Source organism: Aedes aegypti, chromosome 1, assembly GCF_002204515.2.
Source record: "Aedes aegypti strain LVP_AGWG chromosome 1, AaegL5.0 Primary Assembly, whole genome shotgun sequence".
Classification (NCBI taxonomy): domain Eukaryota; kingdom Metazoa; phylum Arthropoda; class Insecta; order Diptera; family Culicidae; genus Aedes; species Aedes aegypti.
The window spans coordinates 236,007,901-236,034,390 of NC_035107.1; the positions used below are offsets into that span (position 1 = coordinate 236,007,901).

At 38.7% G+C, this 26,490-nt stretch overlaps 1 protein-coding gene across 1 annotated transcript in view; it reads left to right on the forward strand.

Annotated features, from left to right (window-relative positions):
• The window catches only part of LOC5564685 (follicle-stimulating hormone receptor), a 159,581-nt gene that overhangs the window by 130,386 nt on the left and 2,705 nt on the right, over positions 1-26,490 (forward strand). The window contains exons 11-14 of the mRNA XM_021837304.1: positions 7,281-7,402; positions 9,183-9,440; positions 9,730-9,882; positions 9,957-10,099. Coding sequence (XP_021692996.1) covers positions 7,281-7,402; positions 9,183-9,440; positions 9,730-9,882; positions 9,957-10,099 — 676 coding nt within the window. The remainder of the gene's footprint in view (positions 1-7,280; positions 7,403-9,182; positions 9,441-9,729; positions 9,883-9,956; positions 10,100-26,490) is intronic.

The following is a 26,490-nucleotide window of genomic DNA, read 5'->3' on the forward strand; positions in this document are numbered from 1 at the left end:
TTCTTGTAATGCTGTACGATTTCAAAAATGAGTTCAGCAGTTCACACTGAAGCTTACACAACATTTTTGATACTCAAAGTTTGCATGCAGTCTTAGCACCAGCGGATTGTTTAGTACCGTCATTTCCAACATTATTATTAACACCTTCAAAAAGTGTGAATATTTCTATGCAAAACCAGCCCTAATAAAAATGAAATAGTTTAAGGCGAAGTAGGCCGTCATTGAAATTTGTACGCGTCGTTGATGATTGTTGCTAATTCATCTCACAATTTCGAATCAAAGAAAATCAGTTGGTTTTGCACTGACAAAGCTGAAAAAGTATCAGCATACTTTATGCATGTTAGCGCGTACAGTGATACATTTTCAAGTCAATATAAACTATCAAGACTGAGTTTTATCACTTTGAAATGCAAGCTGAAAAGTCATCATTGTTGCCAAAACGAATGACGGGCTACTTAGCCTTAATATCATCATTTGACATCTATAAACTAGAAAACATGAAATGTCTGTGGAAGTATTAGGCATCCTTGAAAGGAAATGCTTTTTGATACCGACCTGATCAAATTCACCCCAGTGATCAATTTGCCCCCGGTTTATGGTACTTGATTCCTACGAAAATAGCTTTGACGTGAAGTGTCATACCAATACTCTTTACTTTTGCATTCGTTTTGCTTAACTGATTAACAGAAACTTTGTTATTTCGTTTATTATGTTGTGAGTCTCGCACTATCAAAGTTACCCGCATTATCAAAGCTACCCCGTTTTACGGTCCTTACAAGTGGCCTTGTTGTTCTTGAGCAGGTTGATGGCATCCTTAGCTTCCCTCAATGTGGCGAAAGGTTGGTTTTCTTCATCCGCCGTGCTGACGTAGTCACTTCCTCCGCTGTCGTGACCCTCTGCGCCTGTATTCTCCGTGTCATTCAGGTGTTCATCGTAGTGCTGCTTCCACATTTCAATCACCTCACGTCCGTCCATCAAGATGCTTCCGTCCTTATTTCTACACATTTCGGCTCGCGACACGAAGCCTTTTTGGGATGCGTTAAGCTTCTAGTAGAACTTTCGCGTTTCTTGTGAACGGTGCATCTGTTCCATTTCTTCACATTCCGCTTCTTGCAGGTGGCGCTTTTTGTCCCGGAATGGGTTTGCTGCTTTCGTTTTCTTTTATATAGCTCCACGTTTTGTCGCGTTCCTTGCTGCAGCATTGCAGCCCGCGCTGCATCCTTCTCCTCCAAAACCTGCTCGCATTCTTCGTCGAGCTAATCGTTGCATGTCCTCCTTTCCACGTACCTGACGATGCTCTTGGCTGCGTTGTTGATGGCTGCTTTTATGTTGGCCCAGCAGTCCTCAAGAGGGGCTTCGTCAAGCTCGCCCTCTTCCGGCAACTCTACCTCGAGATGTTGCGCGTATGTGGCGGCGACGTTCGGTTGGGCTAGTCGCGCTAGGTTATACCGGGGCGACGAATATTTTTGGGCGCAGTTTCACCATCACTAGATAGTGATCAGAGTCAATAGGTTCTGACGTCGGTTACATCGAAGAAGTGCCTTCCATCGATCAAAACGTGGTCGATTTGTGATTCCATCTGCTGCGGTGATCTCCAGGTGTATCGGTATGGAAGGCTGTGCTGAAAGTATGTGCTACGAATGGCCATGTTCTTGGAGGCGGCAAAATCTATCAGTCGCAGGCCGTTCTCGTTTGACATCCGCTAGGCGCTGAACTTTCCAATCGTCGGTCTGAACTCCTCCTCTTGGCCAACCTGAGCGTTCAAATCTCCTATGATGATCTTGACGTCGTGGCTTGGGCAGCGATCGTACTCGTGAACATCGAACCTGCCCAGCACACTTCCTGCAGCGCTATGATGTCGAAACCGCGGATCTTCTGTATATATGAGAGAATGCGTGTGCTTCCGATTAAGTTGAGAGATTTGCAGTTCCACGTACCGAGTTTCCAATCGCTGGTCCATTTTTGTCACTGTGGTCTTTGTCAATTGTTCTGGTCCATATTCTCTCCTTGACGTGCCTGTGCTGGTGTATTTTTACGGTTGGTGGCTTGCAGGGCCTGACACCAACCTCCTAGATTTCCGGAGGACCATTCCTCCTAAATGTTCGGAGGGCCATAGTGCGCAGTTTAGCTTAGAGACCTTCTCTGGCACTCGGACGATGATCAGCCACCCCTTACATAGTGAACAGCCGCTGTTGTGAGCCGCTCCTAACATGGAGTACAGACACTTCAGGTTTGCAGAAGCAAACACCCCTTCCCTGTCATCATACGACCAAAGCTCCCACCGGGGTTGGTTACCCGATCTTCCCCAAGGTTGCTCGTACCCCGGCCAGTACCACGAGGAGGTAGGGATAAGAATAACCCTTGGCATTAGTTTTCGACCAACTGGCTCGTCGGTCCGCTTCTCCAACATCCGACTAAATTCTTCGAGCGTCCATCTTGGAGGCGCATAGCAGCTGCAAAATAGATTCCGTTGATTTTGGCGAGTCATAAACTGGCGTAGATGCAGGGTAATATCCGGGTTGTTTTATGTGCAGCTGACCTGGCAATACTGGAGTAGCAACCAACGGGTGGCCAGTCACGTGAATGAATATCTAAAATTTACCAAACATGATCTTTTCGCAAACTGTTTAGCTAGCTGACGTACGATGGGTTCATCAATTTTTGTAAACCGAAACGATCCTCCTTTAGTTTAAGCATATACCAGCCATCAGTGAGTTAAAGTTGTAATTCATCCTAGTTTCAGCAAGAATTGCTCATATAAATGATGCCTAGTATTCAGCAGATTTTTCCACCCACTTCATACGACATTCGATGAATCGAAAACCATCGTTACAGCAGTCACCTTTGCTCGTCTTTTTTCTGTCTTTCACACTTCACAGTTTCACTCCGGAAACAGGCAGGGTTGCTATTGGAACAGATTTTCTTCGAGCATATATACTTACAGCTGAAGCACGTTTCTCTCTAAATCTGAACAGACACATAAAATTGCAGCTTTGGATCTTCTGGATGAATAAATGTTAATTCATATGATTTCATACAAACAAAAGCTATAATCTGAAGGTGAAATCATTATGTCACTCAGTACTCAAATCACAGCAGCATAAAGAAATATCATGAATTTCTGCTAAACGGTTAAGCAAAACGAATGCAACACAAAAAAAAATTATAAGTATGACACTTCATGTGAGAGCTGTTTTCATTTGAATCGAGAACATTTGAAGCTTTATATACGAATATTAAAAATTGACATGATTTTAGCATTATCGAAACACTTACAAGCGTTCTACGATCACTATTTAATGTAGTTTTGAATAATTGATCACTTATCATTGACAGCCTAGTTATCATAGAACTTGAATATGGTCTCAAATCTCTTGGAGAAAATCATTTTTACAAACTGGGATCAATTTTGAAATCTGAGCCAGAATTTTCCATATAACGTTGAACGATTTCAGGTATGCAATGCCCTATAAATGTTACTCCATTATCGAAATAACCCCAAAACAGAAAACCGACTTTCGATTATATGAAAAAAAATATATATTCATTCAAAATAAATCTTTTAGCAATCTATCATCTGCATCAATAGCTAGGATACCAGTACTTGTTATAAAAATATAAATTGTAATTTTTTAAAACAGAATGCATAAAATTTCAACTATTCTTCGAAAAAACTATCAAAGTCAGCTTGTTTTACGGTAACCATTTATGCAGATTCTAAGTGTTACATGCCGATTGCTCAGTTCAACCGTTAAGAGAAATCTCGACACATTGACGAAATGTGTCAAAACTCAAACACACTCTTTTCCTGGTGAGAAGGTTATACAAAACGCATCGATTGACGTTCTGTAGAAACTGTTGCCTATCGCATATGTTTTCTTATAAAAAGTATTTCGTTCAATATATTATGGGAGAAACTGCAATGATCAATTTTTCTTCATAAAAATAGGCTTTAAACTGTTACTGTCCACTGTAGTTAGATTCTACAATAAAATACAAGCAAAAATAATGGTGGAAACAGTATCCTAGGAAAGTTATTAGTGAAAGAAAATATCGATGATGGTGAAACGACCACTGAAGTTACACAATTATGATACTGAATGCGAGAATTTAATTTACCAAGAAAATAAACTAATAAGACCGGTAGTCCTCTACGGGCATGATACGTGGACAATGCTCGAATAGGACCTGCAAGCGCTAAGAGTTTTTGAACGACGTGTGCTTAGGACGATCTTCGGTGGAGTATGTGAAAACGGCATATGAAGGAGAAGAAGGAACCACGAGCTTGCGCAACTCCTCGGTGAACCCAGTATCCAGAAAGTCGCCAAAGATGGAAGGGTACGATGGGCGGGACACGTTGTGAAATCCGGCCGGTACAAGACGAAGGAGAGCACAACGAGCTAGGTGGTTTGACCAAGTGGAGCAGGATCTTGGAAGTGTGGGGCGATCGAGAAATTGTGGCGCAGGTTATGTCTTGAAGGACGTAGAGCCAGCAAAAGTAAAGTAAGAAAATAAACTAATCTTTTTGGAAGTATAAAATCAGGGCAGGCAATCGTCAGATTCGTCACAGTGCAAAGACAAAATAAAAAAACATCGTCATCCAGTATAAAAACTCTGGCAGGTTGTCGTCTCGTCATCTACGAAAGAATGCACGACAAACGTCAATCCAAAATCGTCAACGAACAACTTTGTCTTCATTCCGTTCGCTCCCCTTTCTCAAACGAAGGAGGCGTTTATTGTATATTCGCTTGCCATGCACAAAACGGCGAATGCCATCCCAGAATTCGTTGTATTGGCAATTCAACCCGTACTCCTCAAGTTTCAATAATAGTTCTGTTGGTAAGCGCGTGACGTTGACGATTCAGAGATCGTTTGTTCAATTCCCAACACGTTTTGTTTTTTGTTCTTTTTTTTGCAAAAAAAGGCTCATAATCTATCGACGCCACGGTTCATATTTTTAGTCAGCTCAGAGCTCCCGAACGAAGATTCGAGCGTAACGAAGGAGGCTTAGGGGGACATGGGGCAAGAAGGACACCCGGGGCAACAGTGCCACCTCTAATTTCACGTAGTTCAAATCAATTTTTTGATGTTTAACGCAGTATAAGAATAAACTGAGTACTAATTGAGGGTTGTGTAAATATTACAGTTAAAAATGTTTAGTACAAAAAATTAGAAAAATGTCTTTAACTCACCAATGCAAAAAATGTGAAATATTATAAGAATGTAAGACTGGAAAACAAGGTTTGACTCCCAATAAATACAATACATATTTGTTTTTCCGCACATTATTGATGATTTTCAATTGTTTAATATAGCTGTGAGAAAATTTTTTCGAAAAAGTTCTTTTGACATTAAGTTTTACATACAGTATGTCTTATGGGGCAAGAGGGACACCGCAATTTTCTCATATAAAATCACATGAACTTTTATTTTTCTAGTTTAATATTGCACTAAATCAATGCTTCCTACTAAATAAAATCAATACAAACCATCATGGATATTCAAAATGGTTTCTGAATTTTTTTTCTACTATTGTTATAGTCAAATAAGATGAGAACTAAATTAATTTCGTAAAATTACTTCTTAACTATAAGTCAACTTTTATCCCTCAGTTTTTATCTTTACTTACTCTAGAATTTATCGTTTAGGTGGAGAAATAATAATATACAAAATTTGTGGCATTTGCTCTGGTGGTCTTCTTGCCCCATACAAGTGGCACTCTTGCCCCGTGCCTCGTTGAAAAACATCATAAGAAGGGACATTTTCAAAAATCACAAATCATCATGTAAATCTTATATTTTTGAAATCTATCGATAACATCATTTAGAACAAGAGGTAAGCTTGCCCCTACACTGGAATAATCTTCAAAAATTGTGCTAATCAACCATGATTTGAATCTATATATCTTAAGGTGTCCTTCTTGCCCCCAGCCCCCCTATTTGTTCGTCATGACGCCGAGCCTTTGTGGCGGACCACTGCAGCAAATCGTCATCCAACGCTGGTTGAGTGACGATGACGATTCTTTTTTAAGTTTCGTCGACGACTTTTTCCATTTGACGGTGACGATTGTCTACCCTGTATAAAATACAACTCCACTAGTTCATTTAGTACCATTGTCTCCCGAACATATCACAGCAATAAAGGGAGCAAATTTCATGCATCGATGTCTTGAAGCTTTGTTCCAACCACGAGGGCGGATGTCGTGCATAGAAAAGTTCTTCGATTATGAAAAGTTCACCTTTTGTTGAGTGGTTCGATGGAGAATCATGAATTGAGAAGACCCGGTAGGTAGATGTGGGTGCGTGTGAAGCAAAATCTGTGCCATTAACTTTTCCTCACGTACCAAGTATGTGTGGGAAAGAGAATAAAATAATAAAATCGTTTGTTTTGAAAAGTTTATTACATCAAAACATTATTATTATAGCTTTATGAAGGAGATTTTCAGCCCTAGGCTGCATCAAAACAAACTAAACTGATGACAGTGGCATTACCGTTTTCTTGACCTTATTTTAAATTGATTTCATTTGCATTCTTCACTCTTTCGAACAAATTTAGGTCACTATATTCTCACACGTGGGTGATTCAAAATCATTGTAAATAGAAAAGTCTAATGACAAAAAATAATCATTGTTGATTTATCACTCCTACTGAACTTTAAACGTTGTTAATTTTTAGTTTTTTGATTGTGTGCATATTTTTTACTTATGTTTTAAAAACACTCTTCTATTCTAAGAAGCTGTGTCAATTTTAATCGTTGGTCAAATATCACGAGATAAATTAACCGCTTTTATTTTATTTACTGTTATTTAATAAACCGGTGTGAATGGTTTTCTACGAATATTGCTTCAATGAACGGAATCTTCCAATATCGAAACGAATGAAAGGAAAAAAACCGAATCAGATTGTCGAACATGTAATCCACTAGCATTGCCTAGATAAGTTTCCATTTCCGGCGAAATGTGTCCAAATAATCCTCATTCTCAATTCGGGGTTTTCCATCTGTTTTAGATTGTCTCCAATCTTTACCAAACAGCATCAATTTGAATCACAGAATTGCTTCCAGCAAAAACACAACGTTTCGCGACAAAATAAATTTTCAGATAATTCTTGGTACTTATCTTCCGAGCAACGAGACACAGTTAGCTAAGATCATTCGCAACGCAAAAAAAAGAAAATCGAACATTGTCTTCAGTTACAGCTCATTGGACGCCGCACATCGCAGCACGTCGCGATGTCGCAGCGAAAGTGAAATAATTAAATTCCTCCCTTCCTATTTTCAGACCAAATCGATGAGCGACCAAACAGCTGAGCTGGTTTCCGATGGATGGCACCGGGAAAAACGCTACGCCCATCCCCCGACCCCGGTTGACGAAGGAAACGGCCGGTTGCGTATCTTTTCAAGGTATCTCTTCACTTCAATTACGGTGTGTCTGAAACCGATATTAACGAAAAAAATTGATAATGAATTCTGCACTTTCCATTTGAACGATATTGTATACTAGCATGTTCTCCGTGAATATTTTTATCAAGGGAACTGAAAGTAAAAGTGGTTTGAAGCTTATAAGTTAAAGGGCTTTATAAAAGGGATATTTTCGAGTTATAAAAATGCTTTACGTTCCATCTTTTACCATTCAATAATATACCGAATAACTATCAGTTCCATGTTCAGCAATCATAAGACGTAATATCTAGCATCTTCCTTAGTCGAGTGGTTATAGTCCGCGGCTATAAAGCACAACCATGCTGAAGGCAGGCCCGGATTTGGGGGGTTGGGGGGGGGGTTGGGGGGTGTGCCGAGGGGGCAAATGCCCCGGGCCCCACGATCAAGGGGGCCCCCGAGAATTGAATAAAAATGTGAAAGACATTTCGATGAATTATTCCATACATCAATAATTCTCAATTTAAAATGCATCGGATATATAGATTTATAGTTAGCAGTAAATTTCATACGATTTTCATCTGTATTTTTCAGTTTCAATAAAAATCTTTCTATTCGCCAATAAAAACCATCCAGGGTATCGTTAGCGTAGTTACGGTATACTACGTAGATTGGATACTAGCAACATTAATGTTTTGTTCGATAATCTCAGAAACAAGGCTGGGGACAAAAACCTTGATCCAATGAAAATCATCAAAGTTAGCAAAGTGACAGCCTTCTGGATCAGTGCTGTAAAATGACAGTGCTCTATGCTCTGGAATGATCATGTAAAATCGAAGATACTCGGTAATTCATACATTTTCTTGATTTGTCAGAGTACTAAAACTACCAGCTTATCGAACACATCTGAAATTCTACCAGAAATTTGATGTTTCCATATTCCACTGTTACTCTTTTATATTAGTACCTGTTTTTTTTTAAATTTTGTATTAATATTTTCAAGGTTTTTTTTTTGTTTGCAATTTTTACTAAAAGTGTAAAATTCACCATAGTTTGCCTGAACTCTACAGAATTTATGTACAATTATATTTTATCTGATCCCTAAATTACTAGCCCCAGTGGATAAAATCACAAGGTTATTTTGCTATGCTCTTTTCAAAATCCAAATCTTGATAATCATTTTTAATTTGATATTTGGAATATTTTTAATTTGATTGATAACGATTCAGATGAAATTCAATCTCAACATCTATTGTGTATGACTTTTCAAATAATTCATACATATTATTTATTTTACTTAGCATTTACGAAATGATGTGGTTATAGTAAAATTCGAGTAATATTGAATTTTTTTGAAGTTTTCCGGATATTTTCCATTCATTTTGTACCAAGGGCCACCCTCAAGAGTTCAGACCCGGGCCCATCGAGGCGCAAATCCGGCACTGGCTGAAGGTGTCTGAGTTTGATTCCTGGTCGGTCCAGGATCTTTTCGAAATGGAAGTTTCCTTGACTTCCCTGGGCATAGAGTATCATCGTACCTGTCACTCGATGTACGAATGCGAAAATGGTAACTTTGGCAAAGAAAGCTCTCAGTCAATAACTGTGGAAGCGCTCATTAGAACACTAAGCTGAGAAGCAGTCTCTGTCCCAGTGAGGACGTAATGCCAAGAAGAAGAAGAGGAAGTAATGATTTATTGAGTATAGAATTGATTATCATTGTTTAGTTCGTTAATAACGATTTCAGACACACCGTGCAGTCAATATTGTCTTTGATATGCAATTCAATCCCCGTTCGCGTTCGCAGAAATAGCATCAATTTCCGGCCAGATGAGCAACAAGACGGTCCAGCAGCGGCCGGTTCTGGAGCAGACCCGGACGCCAGTCTTGCGAAGAGCGAACTGGGCGAAAGCTACTTTCAGCCCATCACCGGCCTGCCCATGGGAAGCATCCTGCAAGAGGACGTATCCGATCTGTACACGGAGGACAGCCTGATGGGATTTTTCCACGAAACGGAAGTGGAACCCTCGTCGATGGAAGCGATCTGCGGAAACCTTACGCCCACGTGTGTATCAAAGCGATATGTTTTGACCGTTTGTCTGTGTTTTGCGGTCATTCCTGACCTCAGCGAACTTCGAAAAGTTGTCTCTCAATCTAAAAGTTCTTAGTCCGAAACACCAACAATTCGAAAACCCATTAAACTTTTTAAAGTTTATTACATATTGAATCTGGGGTCAATATGACCCATGACACAGACAACGTAACTTTTGGTTAGAACAGACTGAAGGTTAACTGTAACGAAGGTTTTGGCTTTTCATCAGCGATTCTAATGGTATTTTTTTGCCCAATTTTAGAACATTTGATGTTAAGTGCTATCCGATGCCGGACGCGCTGAATCCATGCGAGGACGTAATGGGATCCCACTGGCTGCGTGGTTCCGTCTGGGTTGTGGTCCTGTTGGCCGTGTTTGGAAATGTTGCGGTTCTGGTGGTATTGTTCTCCAACAGGTATGTACGTGCCTCTGGCGGGGTAATCGTTTTAAATTTGCGGAACGCTAATTGAATTCGATTGCTATTTTTAGGACCGATTTAACCGTTCCGAAGTTTCTTATTTGCCATCTGGCCTTTGCCGATCTGTGCATGGGGCTGTATCTGCTGCTAATTGCATCGATTGATGCACATTCCATGGGCGAGTACTTCAACTTTGCATTTGACTGGCAGTACGGTAAGTTGAGAAATTGCGTTTGTATTTGAGTAGGAGTTCAAAAGGGTGGCTTTACTTAGCCTAGCAAACAAGCAAATATTTTAGCGATGATGCTTACATAGAACATTTTAAACAACAGTTTGTATTCCTATGATTTCTACTCAATGATACATACTATCTATATGATTTCATAAAAAATTATTGATAAAAGTGGTTGTTCGCGCTAATCACAGACGCGTCATCGCTGGTTGCCGCTCAATTGAAGCGTGTGGAGAAAGAGAGAGAGAGAGACGCTACCTATTGTGCCATTCATCGACGCAGTGGAATATTCCACTACCAGTCAGCGTGTAGCCTCTACAGTTGGCGCCAAAGCAACAGCGCGCCAAACTGTATTGAGAAGCGTGCGCGGTAAAGACTCAATAGTTCAATTATTGTATGCCCGTACTGTGTGCCTGTATAAGGCGCACCCACGGTGCTCCCCTGACCGTTATTATCAGAAAAAAATCTCCATCAAATCTGTCCTCACCAGTCGATTTCTATAGCTAAGCTGCATGCCTGGGCAAAATTTTAAAAAAAATCATAAGGCCCGTTTTTAAGTACGCCCTTTTGAATGTGTAAGTCCACTAATTCTAAGGAAATCTGAGATATTTAAACGAGTTTTTATTGGTCGTGATTACCAGAATAGATATAATATTAAAATTTGAATCAAAGTTGGTTTATATAGTTTTTTGTAACTTCTGGGAGTAGTTTTGAATGAGAAGATAGACGAAATTTGGAGTTACGTCCTTTTGGAAGCGTAACCAAGGAAAACACTAATTTCTAATAGATCAATTAGGCATTCTTATACATTTGAGCATATTCAAAATTTTTCAATGGAACATTGCACTTATATGTCGTCAAAGTATTTCACAATCAATTGATTTTCCATAGGCTCAAGTGTTTTAAGGCATTACGGAGCTAATTTCATCATGTAACCAAATTAGTTCTTGTAGCACAATATTCTGGCTAGCTTGGTGAACCAAAGTATCACGATTCAGATTATTTAACATGCAATTGATTGTTACCTGTTGTACATCGAAGCTAAGTATACGTCAACGAATACTTTACGAAATAAGTTTTCGGTTAGCAGTGTATGGAATGAAATAAAATTAACAACATAGAAAGCAGCGATACAAAATGGAAGAAAACAATGCAAAGTTTAGAACATCCGTTGTTATTTTGTTTAATGGAGTTCAACATTGTAGCATTACAGAGCTTAATTTCAAATGTTTGTCTTTGTCAATTTGGAAAACTTTGTGAAGCTCCCAAAGTATGTTTTTTTTTTTCGTTTGTGATGAGTCATAGCAGCTGGTGAATCTTTACTTCACAAGCACAGTCTTCGATCGAAAACAAATAAAAGTTTACATGGAAATCTTCAGTTTGTGTAGGATTGAAACCATATTCTGATAGGTAGACTAGAAGGTTATCAATAGGGCCACAGAACAATTTACGATTTTCCGGTAATCAAAACTGGAATTTACGTAAAATCCATGAACAATTCTGTTTTAACCATATTTTATATATCTTTTCAAAATTATACCCCTTGACATTGAATTCCATTACCCCGAATACCCGAAGACCATCTCCACAAGGTCCAGTTTCTAGAATGGCATTACTTCGAATTCCATTATCACGGGACAATGTCATTCAAGGTAATTATATATTCGGGACAATAGCATTCAGTGTAATTGTGCGTTCAGGGTGATATCACTCGGGTTAATGAAATTCGGAGTTAAGGTATAGAATCTTCTCAAGAGAGTTTGATTTACAAGGGAGACATGTAACAGTGTTATGATTTTAAATTCAATGGAACCTAATAAAAACGAGTGTTTCTTACTTTTCTTAAGCATATTTCACGTACTGAGGCTTTCTCTTCACGAGTTAGCATGAGAATGGATTGATTGATTTATACAATTCTTTCACTATTGTATTTATACAGAGCTCTTACGTGTTTGTGTAATCGAAAAGACCGAGAAACCCAATGGTAAAATTGTAGATTTTTGAAAAATATAAATGTAGTAATGTATGCTACAAATGCTCATTAAAGTATTGACAGTGGTCTAGAGTTCTATAGTGTGGCCAATTGTGCATTACTCAGCAATTGAAATTTATGTTCTGAGGCAGTACAATACTAGTCGCAATAGCCGATAGCTTCTGCTCCTTCTTATCGACATTACGTCCTCACTGGGACAGAGCCTGCTTCTCTACTTAGTGTTCAATGAGCACTTTCACAAATATTAACTGAGAGCTTTCTTTGCCAAAGTTACCATTTTCGCATCGTATATCGTGTGGCAGGTACGATGATATTCTATGCCCAGGGAAGTCAAGGAAGTTTCCATTACGAAAAGATCCTGGACCGACCGGGAATTGAACCCAATCACCTCCAGCATGGCTTTGCTTTGTAGCCGCGGACTCTAACCACTCGGCTAAGGAAGGCCCAAGGTAGCTAGTTGGGCCATAACAATATTTTATGAATAATAATAATGACACGAAAATTGCTCCGTAATGTCTTACAGCGCTTGAGCCTTTGAAAAAAATAATCAATTGTAAAATACTTTGGCGACATGTAAGTGCAATGTGTCATTGAAAACATTTGAATATGCCTAACGGAATGCCTACTTGAAGGAATGCCTAATTAATCTATTGAAAATTAGTGTTTCGTCTATCATCTCATTCAAAACTACTCCCAGAAGTTACAAACAACTACATGAATCAACTTTGATTCAAATTTTAATATTATATCTATTCTGGCAATCACGACCAATACAAACTCGTTTAAATATCTCAGATTCCCTTAGAATTAGTGGACTTACACATTCAAAAGCGCGTAACTTAAAAACGGGCCCTACGATGTTTTTAAAATTTTGCCCAGGCATGCAGCTTAGCTATAGAAATCGACTGGTGAGCACAGATTTGATAGAGATTTTTTTCTGATAATAACGGTCAGGGGAGTACCGTGGCACCAATTTAGCCTGTAAGATTGTAGTTTGTTTCGTTTCGCCCACCGAGTAGGCACGCTGCATCTCGGTGGCAATAAATCAGTAAGAGTAAAAGTGAGTCGATCGTTTGATTCTTCGTCCGCCCATAAAAAGACACAACGTAGGGAAAGACGTCCTGGCCGAAACATTGGTGCCGTGACCAGGATAACGGACACCCCGGAGGAACGATCGACGAGTGATGGGCTACAGCAACGGACAATTCACCCCGGGGCGAAGTGTCGCCCATCGAACCCTGTAGGACCCTTGCGTCCACCCGCCGGACCGTAGCCGTCCATGCAACGGACCTCGCCGTCCACCTGTAGGACCCAGCGTCCACCCGCCGGACCTTTGCCGTCCATGCATCGGACCACTGCGTCCATCCCCGGACCCCTGCGTCCATTCCCGGACCCCTGCGTCCATCCCGGACCATCGCCGTCCATCCGAACCGTAGCGTTCACCTGTGGGACCCCCGCGTCCACCCGCCGGACCTCCGCCGTCCATCCGGACCCCTGCGTCCACCTGCAAGGCCGAAGAGTCGACTTTCGAAGCGAAACGATGATCCCCCGACCCCTGTATCCTTTCGTCGGACCCCTGCGTCCATATGTGCAAAGCCGAAGCGTCGATTTGCCGAACCAGAGCGTTCATCCTGGACCCCTACCTCCACCCGATGGATCCCCGCATCCAATCATCCGTCAATCAATTCGTCATCAATGGACCCGAGTTTCAATTGATCAAGCAAATCATCCCGTCCAAGCGTTTCTCGAGTGTCATCAAAATCAATCAACGAGAAGCGAAATCATCCCGTTTACCATCAACCAAGCGATCCGGCGATGTAGCCAGAATGCTACCTGAACTGTCTGCGCATCACCATCGCACAGTGGGACGAAATCAAAAAAAGTGGGACATGTGTGTTTGTGCTGAAACTATTGGGTTTAGCGTTTCGACATGTTCTACAAAGTTTCATCATTTGTTGAGTACTTAATTTAGACACTGAAAAAAATTTCACTTGAAGTGATATACACTGAGAAAAAAAATTAACTTTTTTAATTATGGTCAAAATTGAAAACTGTCAAAGGAAGTATTGTAGGCGACATCATTTCATGAAAGTTTGTCCAAGACAGGAAAGCTCTATCTCCTACACTGACGAAGTTAGGGGGTAAAAATGATGGGTACCCCCTTAAAACTCATATTTTCTTAATAACTTCTAAATTTGAATTTTTACATTTTTTAGAATGTTCTACAATGTTTAAGGTACTGTAAAAATACACATGTTTGCCGAAGACACTGAAGCGCTAGCTCTCCATTTTAAAGATTTAGGAACGATTTTCTGATTTTTTCACACCAAATTTAAGTGTGCATATCTTGTAAAGTTGCAAGTAGTAGCAGCTAATTTTAGCATCATGCTGTTCCTCAACCTATACCCTTTTAATATATGTACGAACAGGGATTGAATCCTGAGAAAATTGAGAGCATCTCTCACGTATTGCTCTCTGTAACTATCATAACATGCTGCACATTATGAGAGACTGTTTATCGTATACTGCTACAAGTTTGATCAGATTGGGGGGATAGTAGTGCATGATAAAACCCCTCTAAACATGCTCCAAGCCTGGGGGACACTGTTGTTATTGGAAGTTCGTGGATTGTTTATCGTGCCAATAAAGAAAAACACCTATCCCCAACGGTAAACAAGCGAGAAAAATGGATTTTATCATCGCTCTCTCGTTGGGGCTCTCGCTCGCTGCTCTCATTTATCAGACTTGTTACACCTTGCGATACAATGACGATCGTGGACCGCAACAGATGGGATGTTTTTCTTTGCTTGCTTTGATCGTGCTTCATTCTCAAATGAGAGCGAATTCTGCAACGCCTGTGTACGAATAATTGCGGGGTCAAGCGGGGCTCATCGCAGTTTGTTTAATTGAAAATTGTATTTCCTATGAATAAATGTATGTTTTCTAAATTTTAATTATTGTTTTTTTCTATCTTTTAATTATTTTTTTATGTTTTGCTATGATATTTAACTCTTGGACCATTTGAAACGGCAAATTTATAATGTTTACTGTTCAAGTTTCAATTTGACACGGCTATAGAGGAAAATTTGTTGTTTCCGTGAAAATTATCGGATTTTTTCAAGTGTATCAGGCTTATTAATAGTTAAACACAGTTTTATTAATCCTTAAATACTCAATTTTGTCCCTATGCTAGATACCGTCTGTCACTTTTTGTAATTTTGCAAATCTAGGAAATCAATACATATACAGATATACGCTATAATAGATATCCAAGCAATGTCCTTGATAGGTATCAAAAAAAATTTGTATCTTTCTATGTTTTAATGTTCTTAGGAGTGCAATTCAATTTTTTTTTATTACTAAGATTGTAGTTTTTTGAATCAGTTGATCAGTTGATTTTATTCTTATAGCGGTATTTAGCTCTTTGATACACTTATAAAAATGTTGTCAGATACATGAAAAAATAAATATTACTTTAAAAAATATAACTGTTCAAATTTTGACAAAAACTGTAAAACATAACATTTTATCATCGTTTAAAATAGGCAAACATTAAAAATTCCATAACAAAATGAAAACCATACTTAAAAACTATACCACATACATAAAAAACTGCAAAAAATTATAATTAATTATGGGAAATACAATTTTCAATTAAACAAACTGCGATGAGCCCCGCGTGACCCCGCAATTATTCGTACAAATATTAAAAGGGTATAGATTGAGGAACAGCATGATGCTAAAAATAGCTGCTACTACTTGCAACTTCACAAGATATGCACACTTAAATTTGATGTGGAAAAATCAGAAAATTGTTCGTAAATCTTCAAAATGGAGAGCTAGCACTTCAGTGTCTTCGGCAAAAATATGTATTTTTACAGCACCTTAAACATTGTAGAACATTCTAAAAATGTAAAAATTCAAATTTAGAAGTTATTAAGAAAATATGAGTTTTAAGGGGGTACCCATCATTTTTACCCCCAAACTTCGTCAGTGTAGGAGATAGAGCTTTCCTGTCTTCGACAAACTTTCATGAAATGATGTCGCCTACAATACTTCCTTTGACAGTTTTCAATTTTGACAATAATTAAAAAAGTTAATTTTTTTTCTCAGTGTATATCACTTCAAGTAAATTTTTTTTCAGTGTCTAAATTAAGTACTCAACAAATGATAAAACTTTGTAGAACATGTCGAAACGCTAAACCCAATAGTTTCAGCACAAACACACATGTCCCACTTTTTTTTGATTTCGTCCCACTGTGCATCGTCGAGAACGAACCATCTCACTCTGCCAACAGCAAGCTGTCGTCGTTCGCGCCGAGCCGTAGCTACAGTTGAAAACATTCGTTTTCGGGCGGGAGTATGTTCGGTCTCACCGCAACGACTCTCCCATTCACTGCAAGCAAGGCGCAATAAGGTACAGCAGCAGCGCAGCAGTGCGTATTCAATTTGTCTCCTTTCGCCCAGCTAGCAGCAAGCAGCCCGTTTGCTTTCATGCTATTGCTTTGGGCTGCGTGATGCTAGCCGACGGCGCACTGTTATCTGTGTAACAATGCCGTAAGCGATGTGCACTTTTGCTACCTCTGGCATATATAATGTTTCGTCCAGGGTTGACCAGGCCCTACGTTGTGATTATTTAATGGTCCCGAAGGGGCAGACGAATGAACGAACGACTTCTACTTGTACGATAATTGATTGCCCACCACCGAGAGGCAGTGCTCCTGCTCGGTGGGGGATACTGTACGGAACGATTACAATCACAGCTTACAACTAATGTTACATCGGAACGGTGTCGCTTATATATGCGAGAGGTAGTACGGCTGAGAAATTAATATACAATAATGTGCTGCGCCGGCAAACTAGCATCACGCAGCCCAACTCAAGAGCATCAAAGCAATTGGGCTGCTTGCTGCTAGCAGGGGCGAAAGTGGAGAAATTGAATGCACACTGCAGCGCTGCTGCTATTGCTGAGTGCGCCTAGCATTCATCGAATGGGAGATGTCATTGCGGTGAGCCCGAACAGTGGTAGAATTAACTATACAGGGTGATTGCTATTTCCTGTCAGTAAATTAAATGATAGCAGAAATCAGATATTTGTATAAATTTCACATTCCAGTGTACATCCTATTTTGTTTATATATTATGTTTGTCTTGGCAATTAGATTGAACCTTTCGATTACCTTAATTTTTAGGTGAATGCGTAGTTCTAACCGTGTTGCAGTTGGCACGTACATTTACCACAGATATATTTTTATTGAAACATCGCTTAAAATTTCCGCAATTGAAACTGCATTTGGCCACACTCAGCATGTGGCTAAATATTAAGGTGAAACAAAGAAAAATAACAACTACCGAAAAGCTAAACATTACATATAATTTGCAATTGGATTTGATGGACAAATGGATGTAAAGATTTGCGAAAAAGTTACACGTCTTTTCAGTGAGAATCGAACTCACGACTCCCCGATCTCTAGTTGGGGCGCGTTACCACTACACCATGAGAAGACTCATGAACGCAGAAGTTAACCTGAATTCGATTTCAGCTTAATAATCACGTGGTCCTTTTTCGCAAAGTGCACCTCTTTCGGAAGAATAAGATGCCCATCATTTTTTTTTTATTTCTTTATTAGTATCATTCCAAACATTACATTCATTTCTTATATCTAGGTGTTCTGTGTTATTAGACAACACTATCATCCTAATTTGGTAAAACAAATTCAAGATTTAATTAACATTTTGTTAACAACATATTACATTTCATTTGCCGTAGCAGTTCAGATTTTTTACAGGTGAGTTGATTTCACCTGCTTATAAGAGAAAAAAAAGTTTTTAATATACTTAACCTAACTTAACCTAAACATATAACGCATTAATCGTGGCAATAGAAGATTGTAACGATTTTTGCCTGAAATTATTAATTATTTTATTTGACATTTGTTCCAATGTTTCAACATTGGATATTCTATGTAACTCATTGGTACTATACCAGGGAGGAAGCTTAAGAATCATTTTCAAAATTTTATTTTGAATTCTCTGCAGAGCTTACTTCCTGGTATTACAACAGCTAGTCCATATTGGTACAGCATACAACATGGCTGGCCTGAAAATTTGTTTGAATATCAAAAGCTTGTTCTTAAGACAAAGCTTTGATTTTCTATTAATAAGGGGATAGAGACATTTTACATATATGTTACATTTGGCTAGAATGCCCTCAATGTGATTTTTGAAAGTTAAATTCTTATCTAGCATGAGCCCTAGATACTTAACCTTCCGTCAGCCGCTCAAAAAAAAGTTACACCAGCGGTCGCATCGTGTACTGAGTACACGCGGAGCAATTTTGCTTGTCAATCTGAAGCTAGGCAAGATAGAGTATTGATGTCTTCGGCAAATTTCTTCAGTTCAACGGTTCCAATTGGTCAGTGGACAAATGCAACTTTGGAAACATCCTCAACTTCCAGTGGCCATCGGATTGTTCCCCGGGGGAACCGATGAAGGGGACATTTTGCAATGCAACTTCTCGAACACAAATATCTCAGGATCTAGATTGTTTAGCACGATGGTGTCTTCGGCAAAGTTGTTCAGTAGGTCAAGGACTAACATGTGATAGGCCGTTGTTTCGGAATTCTGCCACCAGTTGGCGCTAGTGAGCATGTAATTTTTCAAACACAGATATCTCAGGATCCCGACTACCTAGAAAGATGCGGTCTTCGACAAAGTTGTTTAGTAGGTCATCCACTAATATATTATAGGCCATCTAACTTGCTATCAGATGGCGCTAGTGAGTACACAATATTTCAATCACGAATATCTCAGGATCCTGATTTTTTAAGAAAGATGGTGTTTTCGGCAAAGTTGTTCAGTAGTTCAAGGACTAATATGTGATGATTTATTCAATTCGGAATTCTTTCACCAGATGGTGCTAGTGAGCATGACATTTTTCGAACACATATATCTCAGGATCCCGATTACCTAGAAAGTTGACGTCTTCGACAAAAGTGTTGAGTAGGTCAAGGTCTAGCATGTGATAGGCCACCCAACTAGAAATTTTACCACCAGATGGCGCTAGTGAGCATGCTATATATTGATCGCGGCTATCGCTATTGAGATGTTATAGCAAGATGGTGTCTTCGGCAAAACTGTTTAGTAGATCAAGGACTAAACATATGATGTGCCGTTTGATTAGAAATTCTTCCACAAAACGGTGCTAGTGATCATGGAATTTTAAAAACGCAGATATCTTTGGATCCTGATTCCTAAATAAATGTCCTGAGATATCCTCATTACTAAGAAATATAACATCTGCAGCAAAGTTGTTCATTAGATGAAAGCCTAAAATTTAGGCCCTAAATGCGAAAGACCTCAAGTTTTAAAACTCATCCAATAGGTGGCGCTAGTGAGCATGCAGATTTATGATCGCTAACATCTGAGGAACCCGATTACATCGAAAGATGAAGTTTTCAGCTAAATGGATCAGTAAATCTAGTATAAACTTGTGATGGGCCACATACGCTATACGACATCGACAATTGTCACCTCACGCCAGTCGTAGAATTAATGCAAATATACCAGTGCAGCAAAACTCGCCGAAGCATGCCGAAATTAAACGATCTTTTTGTGACTCAGTTTTGTAGTCAAATTATTTAGATATTGAAATAGTAAATCGTCCTATAACATTGATTTTGTTATATACATTGTTCATAATTAATGCTATATCATAACATATTTAGGAAACCCATTGCATTGGGGTCGAAAACAAATGTTACCAAAACCGAACAGTAATTATGTTGTGAAAAATTCGGTTTGCCTCAGCTCTTGGGTTCTCGGCGAAATGTTTTGCTGATGTCGGAGACATAATGTAATTACTTGTATTACTGTATACTTAAGTGTGTACGGATCTCCATATATTCGGTTCACCGTATCATGAGAATTTCCGAGATGATTCTACCTGTAAACCGCGTAGATATAGTGCGTTTTATGTGAGAACTTCTGTGCGTTTTACGAAGTCTTTTCACGCAAGCATAATCAATGTATTCATCAGAAATTCGTTCAATGGGCTAATCGTAAAAAAGAAGTTCAATTTTAATCTAGAATTCTATTGATTCATTGATAGCGAAATATTTAAACATTTGACAAAACGTGCACTGATAGCTCAAATATCAGCATAATAAGATGTTTAAAAAATAAAATGCTCACTGGCGCCGAATTACATAATCTATATAAATAAAAATGGAGTGGTGTTTGTATGTCACGAAATGGCTTTAGAACGGGCTATCGGATTTTTAAAATTCTTCCATTGTTATGTTCCTGAAGTGTTCCGACGTGTTTGTGTATATAAAAAGCCCATGATATTGAACGCAAAAGTCGGAAAAACGGGAGTGAACGGAACTGTCATTTTGTACGGGACGTTTCATGGCGTTTTTCAACAGCCTACTTGATGGCAAAACGAAGTTTGCTGGGTCCACTAGTTCCAAATATAATTGCTCATAACATGTCAGCACTTTGCTTACTTAATAACTTTGACGAAGACGTCAAGTTTTAAAATAATCGGGAACTCGAGATACTGTATTAGAAAACTTTGAATCAGGACCTGTAGTGTAGCCTGATGTGAGTATTTAAAATCTAGCCACCACCTGCGTTTTAAATTGAATGTGGAAGAATTTCAAGTATATTTTACCCCTCACAAGTTGGCCCGTGATCAACAACTTCATCAAAGACATCATCTTTCTAATCTTTTATTTCCCTAATCAGGATCCTGAAATATATGCTTTCGAAAAACTACACAAACCGTGTTCTGTAAGAATTTCTAATCAAACACCACAGCACATGTTTAGTCCTTAATCTACTAAACAGCTTTGCTGAAGACACCATCATGCTATAATATCGCTATCCTGAGATTGCCGCGATCAAAATACAGCATGCTCACAAGCGCCATCTGGTAGTAGAATTTCAAGTTAGGTGGCCTATCACATGACCTATCACCCACTCAACACTGCCAAGAGATCGTGTAATCAGGACGACCAGAAACCCGATTCTTAATGGAAGGTGCACTATACACGATCGAAAAAAAGATGTACTTAATTTGTAAGACGCTGTTGATAAGTAAAATGAACAAATACAATTTCCGACACGAATGCACTCTTTGAGTGTAAAGTGTCTTTAATAAACAAAAAAATACTTTTGTTGAAGACGTCAACTTTCTAGATAATCGGGATCCTGAGATATATGTGTTCGAAAAATGTAATGCTCACTAGCACCATCTGGTGAAAGAATTCAGAATTGAACAAATCATCACATATTAGTCCTTGAACTACTGAACAACTTTGCCGAAAACACCATCTTTCTAAAATATCAGGATCCAGAGATATTCGTGATTGAAATATTGTGTACTCACTAGCGCCATCTGATAACAGAATTTCAAGTTAGATGGCCTATAATATGTTAGTGCATGACATACTAAACAACTTTGTCGAAGACCGCATCTTTTTAGGTAGTCGGGATTCTGAGATATCTGTGTTTGAAAAATTACATGCTCACTAGCGCCAACTGGTGGCAGAATTCCGAAACAAGCGGCCTATCACATGTTAGTCCTTGACCTACTGAACAACTTTGCCGAAGACACCATCGTGCTAAACAATCTAGATCCTGAGATATTTGGGTTCGAGAAGTTGCATTGCAAAATGTCCCCTTCATCGGTTCCCCCGGGGAACAATCCGATGGCCACTGGAAGTTGAGGATGTTTCCAAAGTTTCATTTGTCCACTGACCAATTGGAACCGTTGAACTGAAGAAATTTGCCGAAGACATCAATACTCTATCTTGCCTAGTTTTAGATTTATAATCAAAAGGCTCCGCGTGTACTCAGTACACGATGCGACCACTCGTGTGACGGGCCCGGTAAAAAAAAAAGTTACACGAGCGGTCGCACTGGTGTACTGAGTACACGCGTAAAAACTTAGGTTAAAAACACGATGTTTTCGAATACTTTTCGTTGATTTTTTCGGAAAATTTCTTCTGTACAAGCAAAAAGAAGAGTAGATCTTGGAAAAGGACCAACACCCGGATCAATTTGAAGAGATTTTCAACGTGTTTTTCGGCTTTTCGCAAAGTGCGTGTACTCAGTACACTAGGGCGACCGACGGTGGGTTAACAACATCTGACCAATTTTTTGGAACCCTTCTCATCGTGACAACATGTCTACTTGAAGGTTTCAAATAAAGAGCTTTTGGTTTATGTGGCAATATTATTAGTTGAATTTTGGAAGCATTAGGAGAAATCTTCCATTTTTGCAAGTATGAAGAAAAAATATCCAAACTTTTTTGCAATCGACTACAGGCTTCGTCCTTTGGCGGAGAGGCTTGTGTCATCCGCAAACAAAGATTTTTGACATCCCTGAGGTAACTCAGGTAAGTCAGATGTGAAAATATTGTATAATATTGGTCCCAAAATGCTGCCTTGGGGAACACCAGTTCTTACAGGAAGTCTTTCAGATCTGTAGGCGAATTCCGGCGCGTATTTTCTTCGAAGAAAAGAAAATTTTCTTGCTGGTGGATTATGGAAGAAAATTTCTTCTCTTCGAAGAAAATGTGCGCCGGAATTCACCTACTGGAGTTCTGATAATTAACCTGAAGTGTACGATTTGACAGATAACTTTGAATTATTCTAACAATGTATGTTGGAAAATTAAAGTTTTTTAATTTTACAATCAAACCTTCATGTCAAACACTGTCGAATGCTTTTTCTATGTCCAGAAGAGCAAGACCAGGAGAATAGCCTTCAGATTTGTTGGAACGGATCAAATTTGTTACATGTAAAAGTTGATGAGTGGTCGAATGTCCATGGCGGAATCCGAACTGTTCATTGGCAAAAATTGAATTTTCGTTGATGTGGGCCATCATTCTGTTCAAAATAATCTTTTCAAAAAGTTTACTGATGGAAGAAAGCAAACTGGTTGGACGATAGCTAGAAGCTTCTGCAGGATTTTTGTCTGGTTTTAAAATTGGAACAACCTTAGCATTTTTCCATTTGTCAGGAAAATATGCTAATTGAAAACATTTGTTAAATATATCAACTAAAAATGATAAGCTACTTTCTGGAAGTTTCTTGATGAGGATGTAGAAAATTCCATCATCGCCAGGAGCTTTCATATTTTTGATTTTTTTAATAATAGTTCTCACTTCTTCCAAATCAGTCTCACAGGCATTTTCGAAAACGTTCTCTTGATTGAGAATATTTTCGAAGTCCTGAGTAACTTGATTTTCAATTGGACTAGTAAGTCTTAAATTAAAATTGTGCGCACTTTCAAACTGCATAGCAAGTTTTTGAGCTTTTTCACAATTAGTTAGTAATAATTTGTTTTCCTCTTTCAATGCCGGTATTGGCTTCTGAGGTTTTTTCAAAATTTTAGATAATTTCCAAAAGGGCTTAGAGCCAGGGTCGAATTGAGAAATCTTATTTTCAAAATGTTTGTTTCTTAATTGGAAAAAACGTTTCTTGATTTCTTTCTGCAAATCCTGCCATATAATTTTCATAGCAGGATCACGAGTGCGTTGAAATTGCCTTCTCCTCACGTTTTTAAGACGGATCAAGAGTTTAAGATCATCGTCTATAATCACGGATTCAAATTTTACTTCACATTTTGGAATTGCAATGCTCCTCGCTTCAACAATGGAATTTGTTAAAGTTTCAAGGGTATTGTCAATATCAAGTTTAGTTTCTAAAGAAATGTTAACATCAAGATTAGAGTCAACATACGTTTCATATATATTCCAGTCGGCTCGTAAATAATTGAAAGTGGAGCTGATAGGATTGAGAATCGCTTCATGCGATATTTGAAATGTAACATGATCAGAATCAAAATCAGCATAAGTAACTAATTGGCTACAAAGATGACTAGAGTCGGTTAAGACCAAATCAATCGTAGATGGATTTCTAGAAGAGGAAAAACATGTAGGGCTATCAGGGTATTGAATTGAGAAATATCCTGAAGAGCACTCATCAAATAAAATTCTGCCATTGGAATTACTTTGAGAATTATTCCATGACCGATGTTTGGCATTAAAGTCACCAATGACAAAAAATTTTGACTTATTGCGAGTAAATTTTCGCAAGTCAGTTTTGAGCAAATTACCTTGCTGTCCAGAGCATTGAAAAGGCAAATAGGCAGCTATGAAAGTATATACATAGTATAACTGTGTTTCAACAGAAACACCTAAAGTTTCAAAAGACGAAAACAGTTGATGTTTTATACGCCTATGAATGATGATTGCAACTCCCCCACATGCCCCATCAAGTCGATCATTACGATAAACAAAAGAGTTAGGATCTCTTTTGAGTTTAGATCCAGGTTTTCAATACGTTTCGGTAATAACTGCTATATGCACGTTATTAACCGTAAGAAAATTAAACAGCTCGTCCTCTTCACCATTCAGAGAACGAGCATTCCAATTTAAAATATTTAAATTTTCATTTGGATCCATTAGAAAAACGTAATCCAATAACAATTTGATTTGTAAATTTTACACCAACTTGGACTGCTTCAGTCATAGTGGTGGCTTTGAACATTGCACCAATCATTAGATTCAATTGTTCAGTTAGAAAATTAAAATCTGAGGCAGACATATCACTTGAAGTGGGTCCATTTGATGATTTCCCATTAGAATTTTCGGTAGACGAAGAAGCTGAGTAAGAGCTACCTGTGGCGGTAGGGTTTTTCCCATTTGATTTGAAACAAGTGGAATGGGTACTCATGGAACGAACAGGGGAGGAGTTCAAATTTCCTGCTACGATATCGGCAAAGGATTTTCCGTGGGTAGATACATTCGAAATTGAAAGATTCGAACGGCTACCCGACGGATTAAAATTTGTTTGTGAATGAGCATGATTATGATCTTCCTGATGGGTATGATTCATGATCAAGCGATCGTTAACTGAAAGATGAGTATTGTTCGATATTCTACCAGGGAAATTCCGGAAACGACCGTTATCGTAACGGATATTATCTTTCATCTGCCTGGCACGAGCCTCAATGACTCTATTGCGCGAAGGGCAAGACCAATAATTGGACTTATGATTTCCCTTGCAATTGACGCAAAAGAATTTATCGGTATCTTCCTTCACTGGACAGACGTCTTTGGCGTGAGAAGAATCTCCGCAAATCATGCATTTAGAATCCATGCGACAATTTTTTGTACCATGACCCCACTTTTGGCACCGACGGCACTGAGTGGGGTTCTGGTAATTTCCTCCAGGTTTCTGGAAATGTTCCCATGTCACACGGACATCAAACAAAAGTTTTGCTTTTTCTAAAGCTTTAATGTTATTTAGTTCTTTTTTGTTAAAGCGAACTAAATAAAATTCTTGAGAAAGCCCTTTCCGACCAATGCCAGATTGGGTTCTCTTTTCTCTCTTCAAGTGATTTATAGTCACTTGAGAGACCTTTCAAGACAACTTTGAACAAACGTTCAGTTTTGTCGTCATAAGTAAAAAAATTGTGCATCTTCTCTTCAAGATGTTTGAGAAGAATTTCGCGATCTTTAAGAGTTTCCGGCAAAACGCGAAAGTCTCCTTTCTTTGCGATTTGGAAGGAAACCTTGATTCCCCTAATGGAGTTCAAGATCTCCTGCCTAAATCCCCCAAATTCGGAACAACTGACCACGATAGGCGGCACTCTTTGTTTAATTAATAAACGAAAGAAGACGTGACCTTCGAGAGGTTTTTTCTCAAGACAGTGTCCAAGAAGGATTATCACCGCTAGCTTTCGCCAACGGGTCCAACGAAAAATCGAAGGCAAGGGTCCAAACAAGGGTCATAAAGGGATCAATAGTAGGAAATAGTACTGAAAAGTACTGTTTTAGTAGCACTGAAAGTACCGTTTTTAATTTTAGCACTGAAAAGTACTGTTTTATTGCTTTAGGTAGTTTTTAAGAAAACTTCCAAGAGCAGAGAGAATTCATGTACGCACAGCACGAAGGTACGATGCGCACTTGAATAATAACTAAATCATCAATTTTTGAATATTCTGGTCATAAACCACATTTTTCAATAGATGAGTGTTCTGACTTAAACCTACACCGCATACAATATAAAATATGTTATATGATTGAAAGTCTACTTTGTTAACTGCCGCACACTTTATGCAATTGTTATGGAAAAGATGTGTGATAACATGTTTTGTTATCACTTAATCTATCAAAAGAGTCGACTCACTTTTGTGAATGATTCACCAACGATCCACTCCCAAAATTGAATCAATTTTTCCATCTCCAATGAGGATGATTTGGTATGTCGCTTGGTGTGGTCTTTCACGAATATAGCTATTAGAATTAACAATTGCACAACTGTAAGGACGGATTTAGTCCACTTTATCGTTACTCTAAAAACTA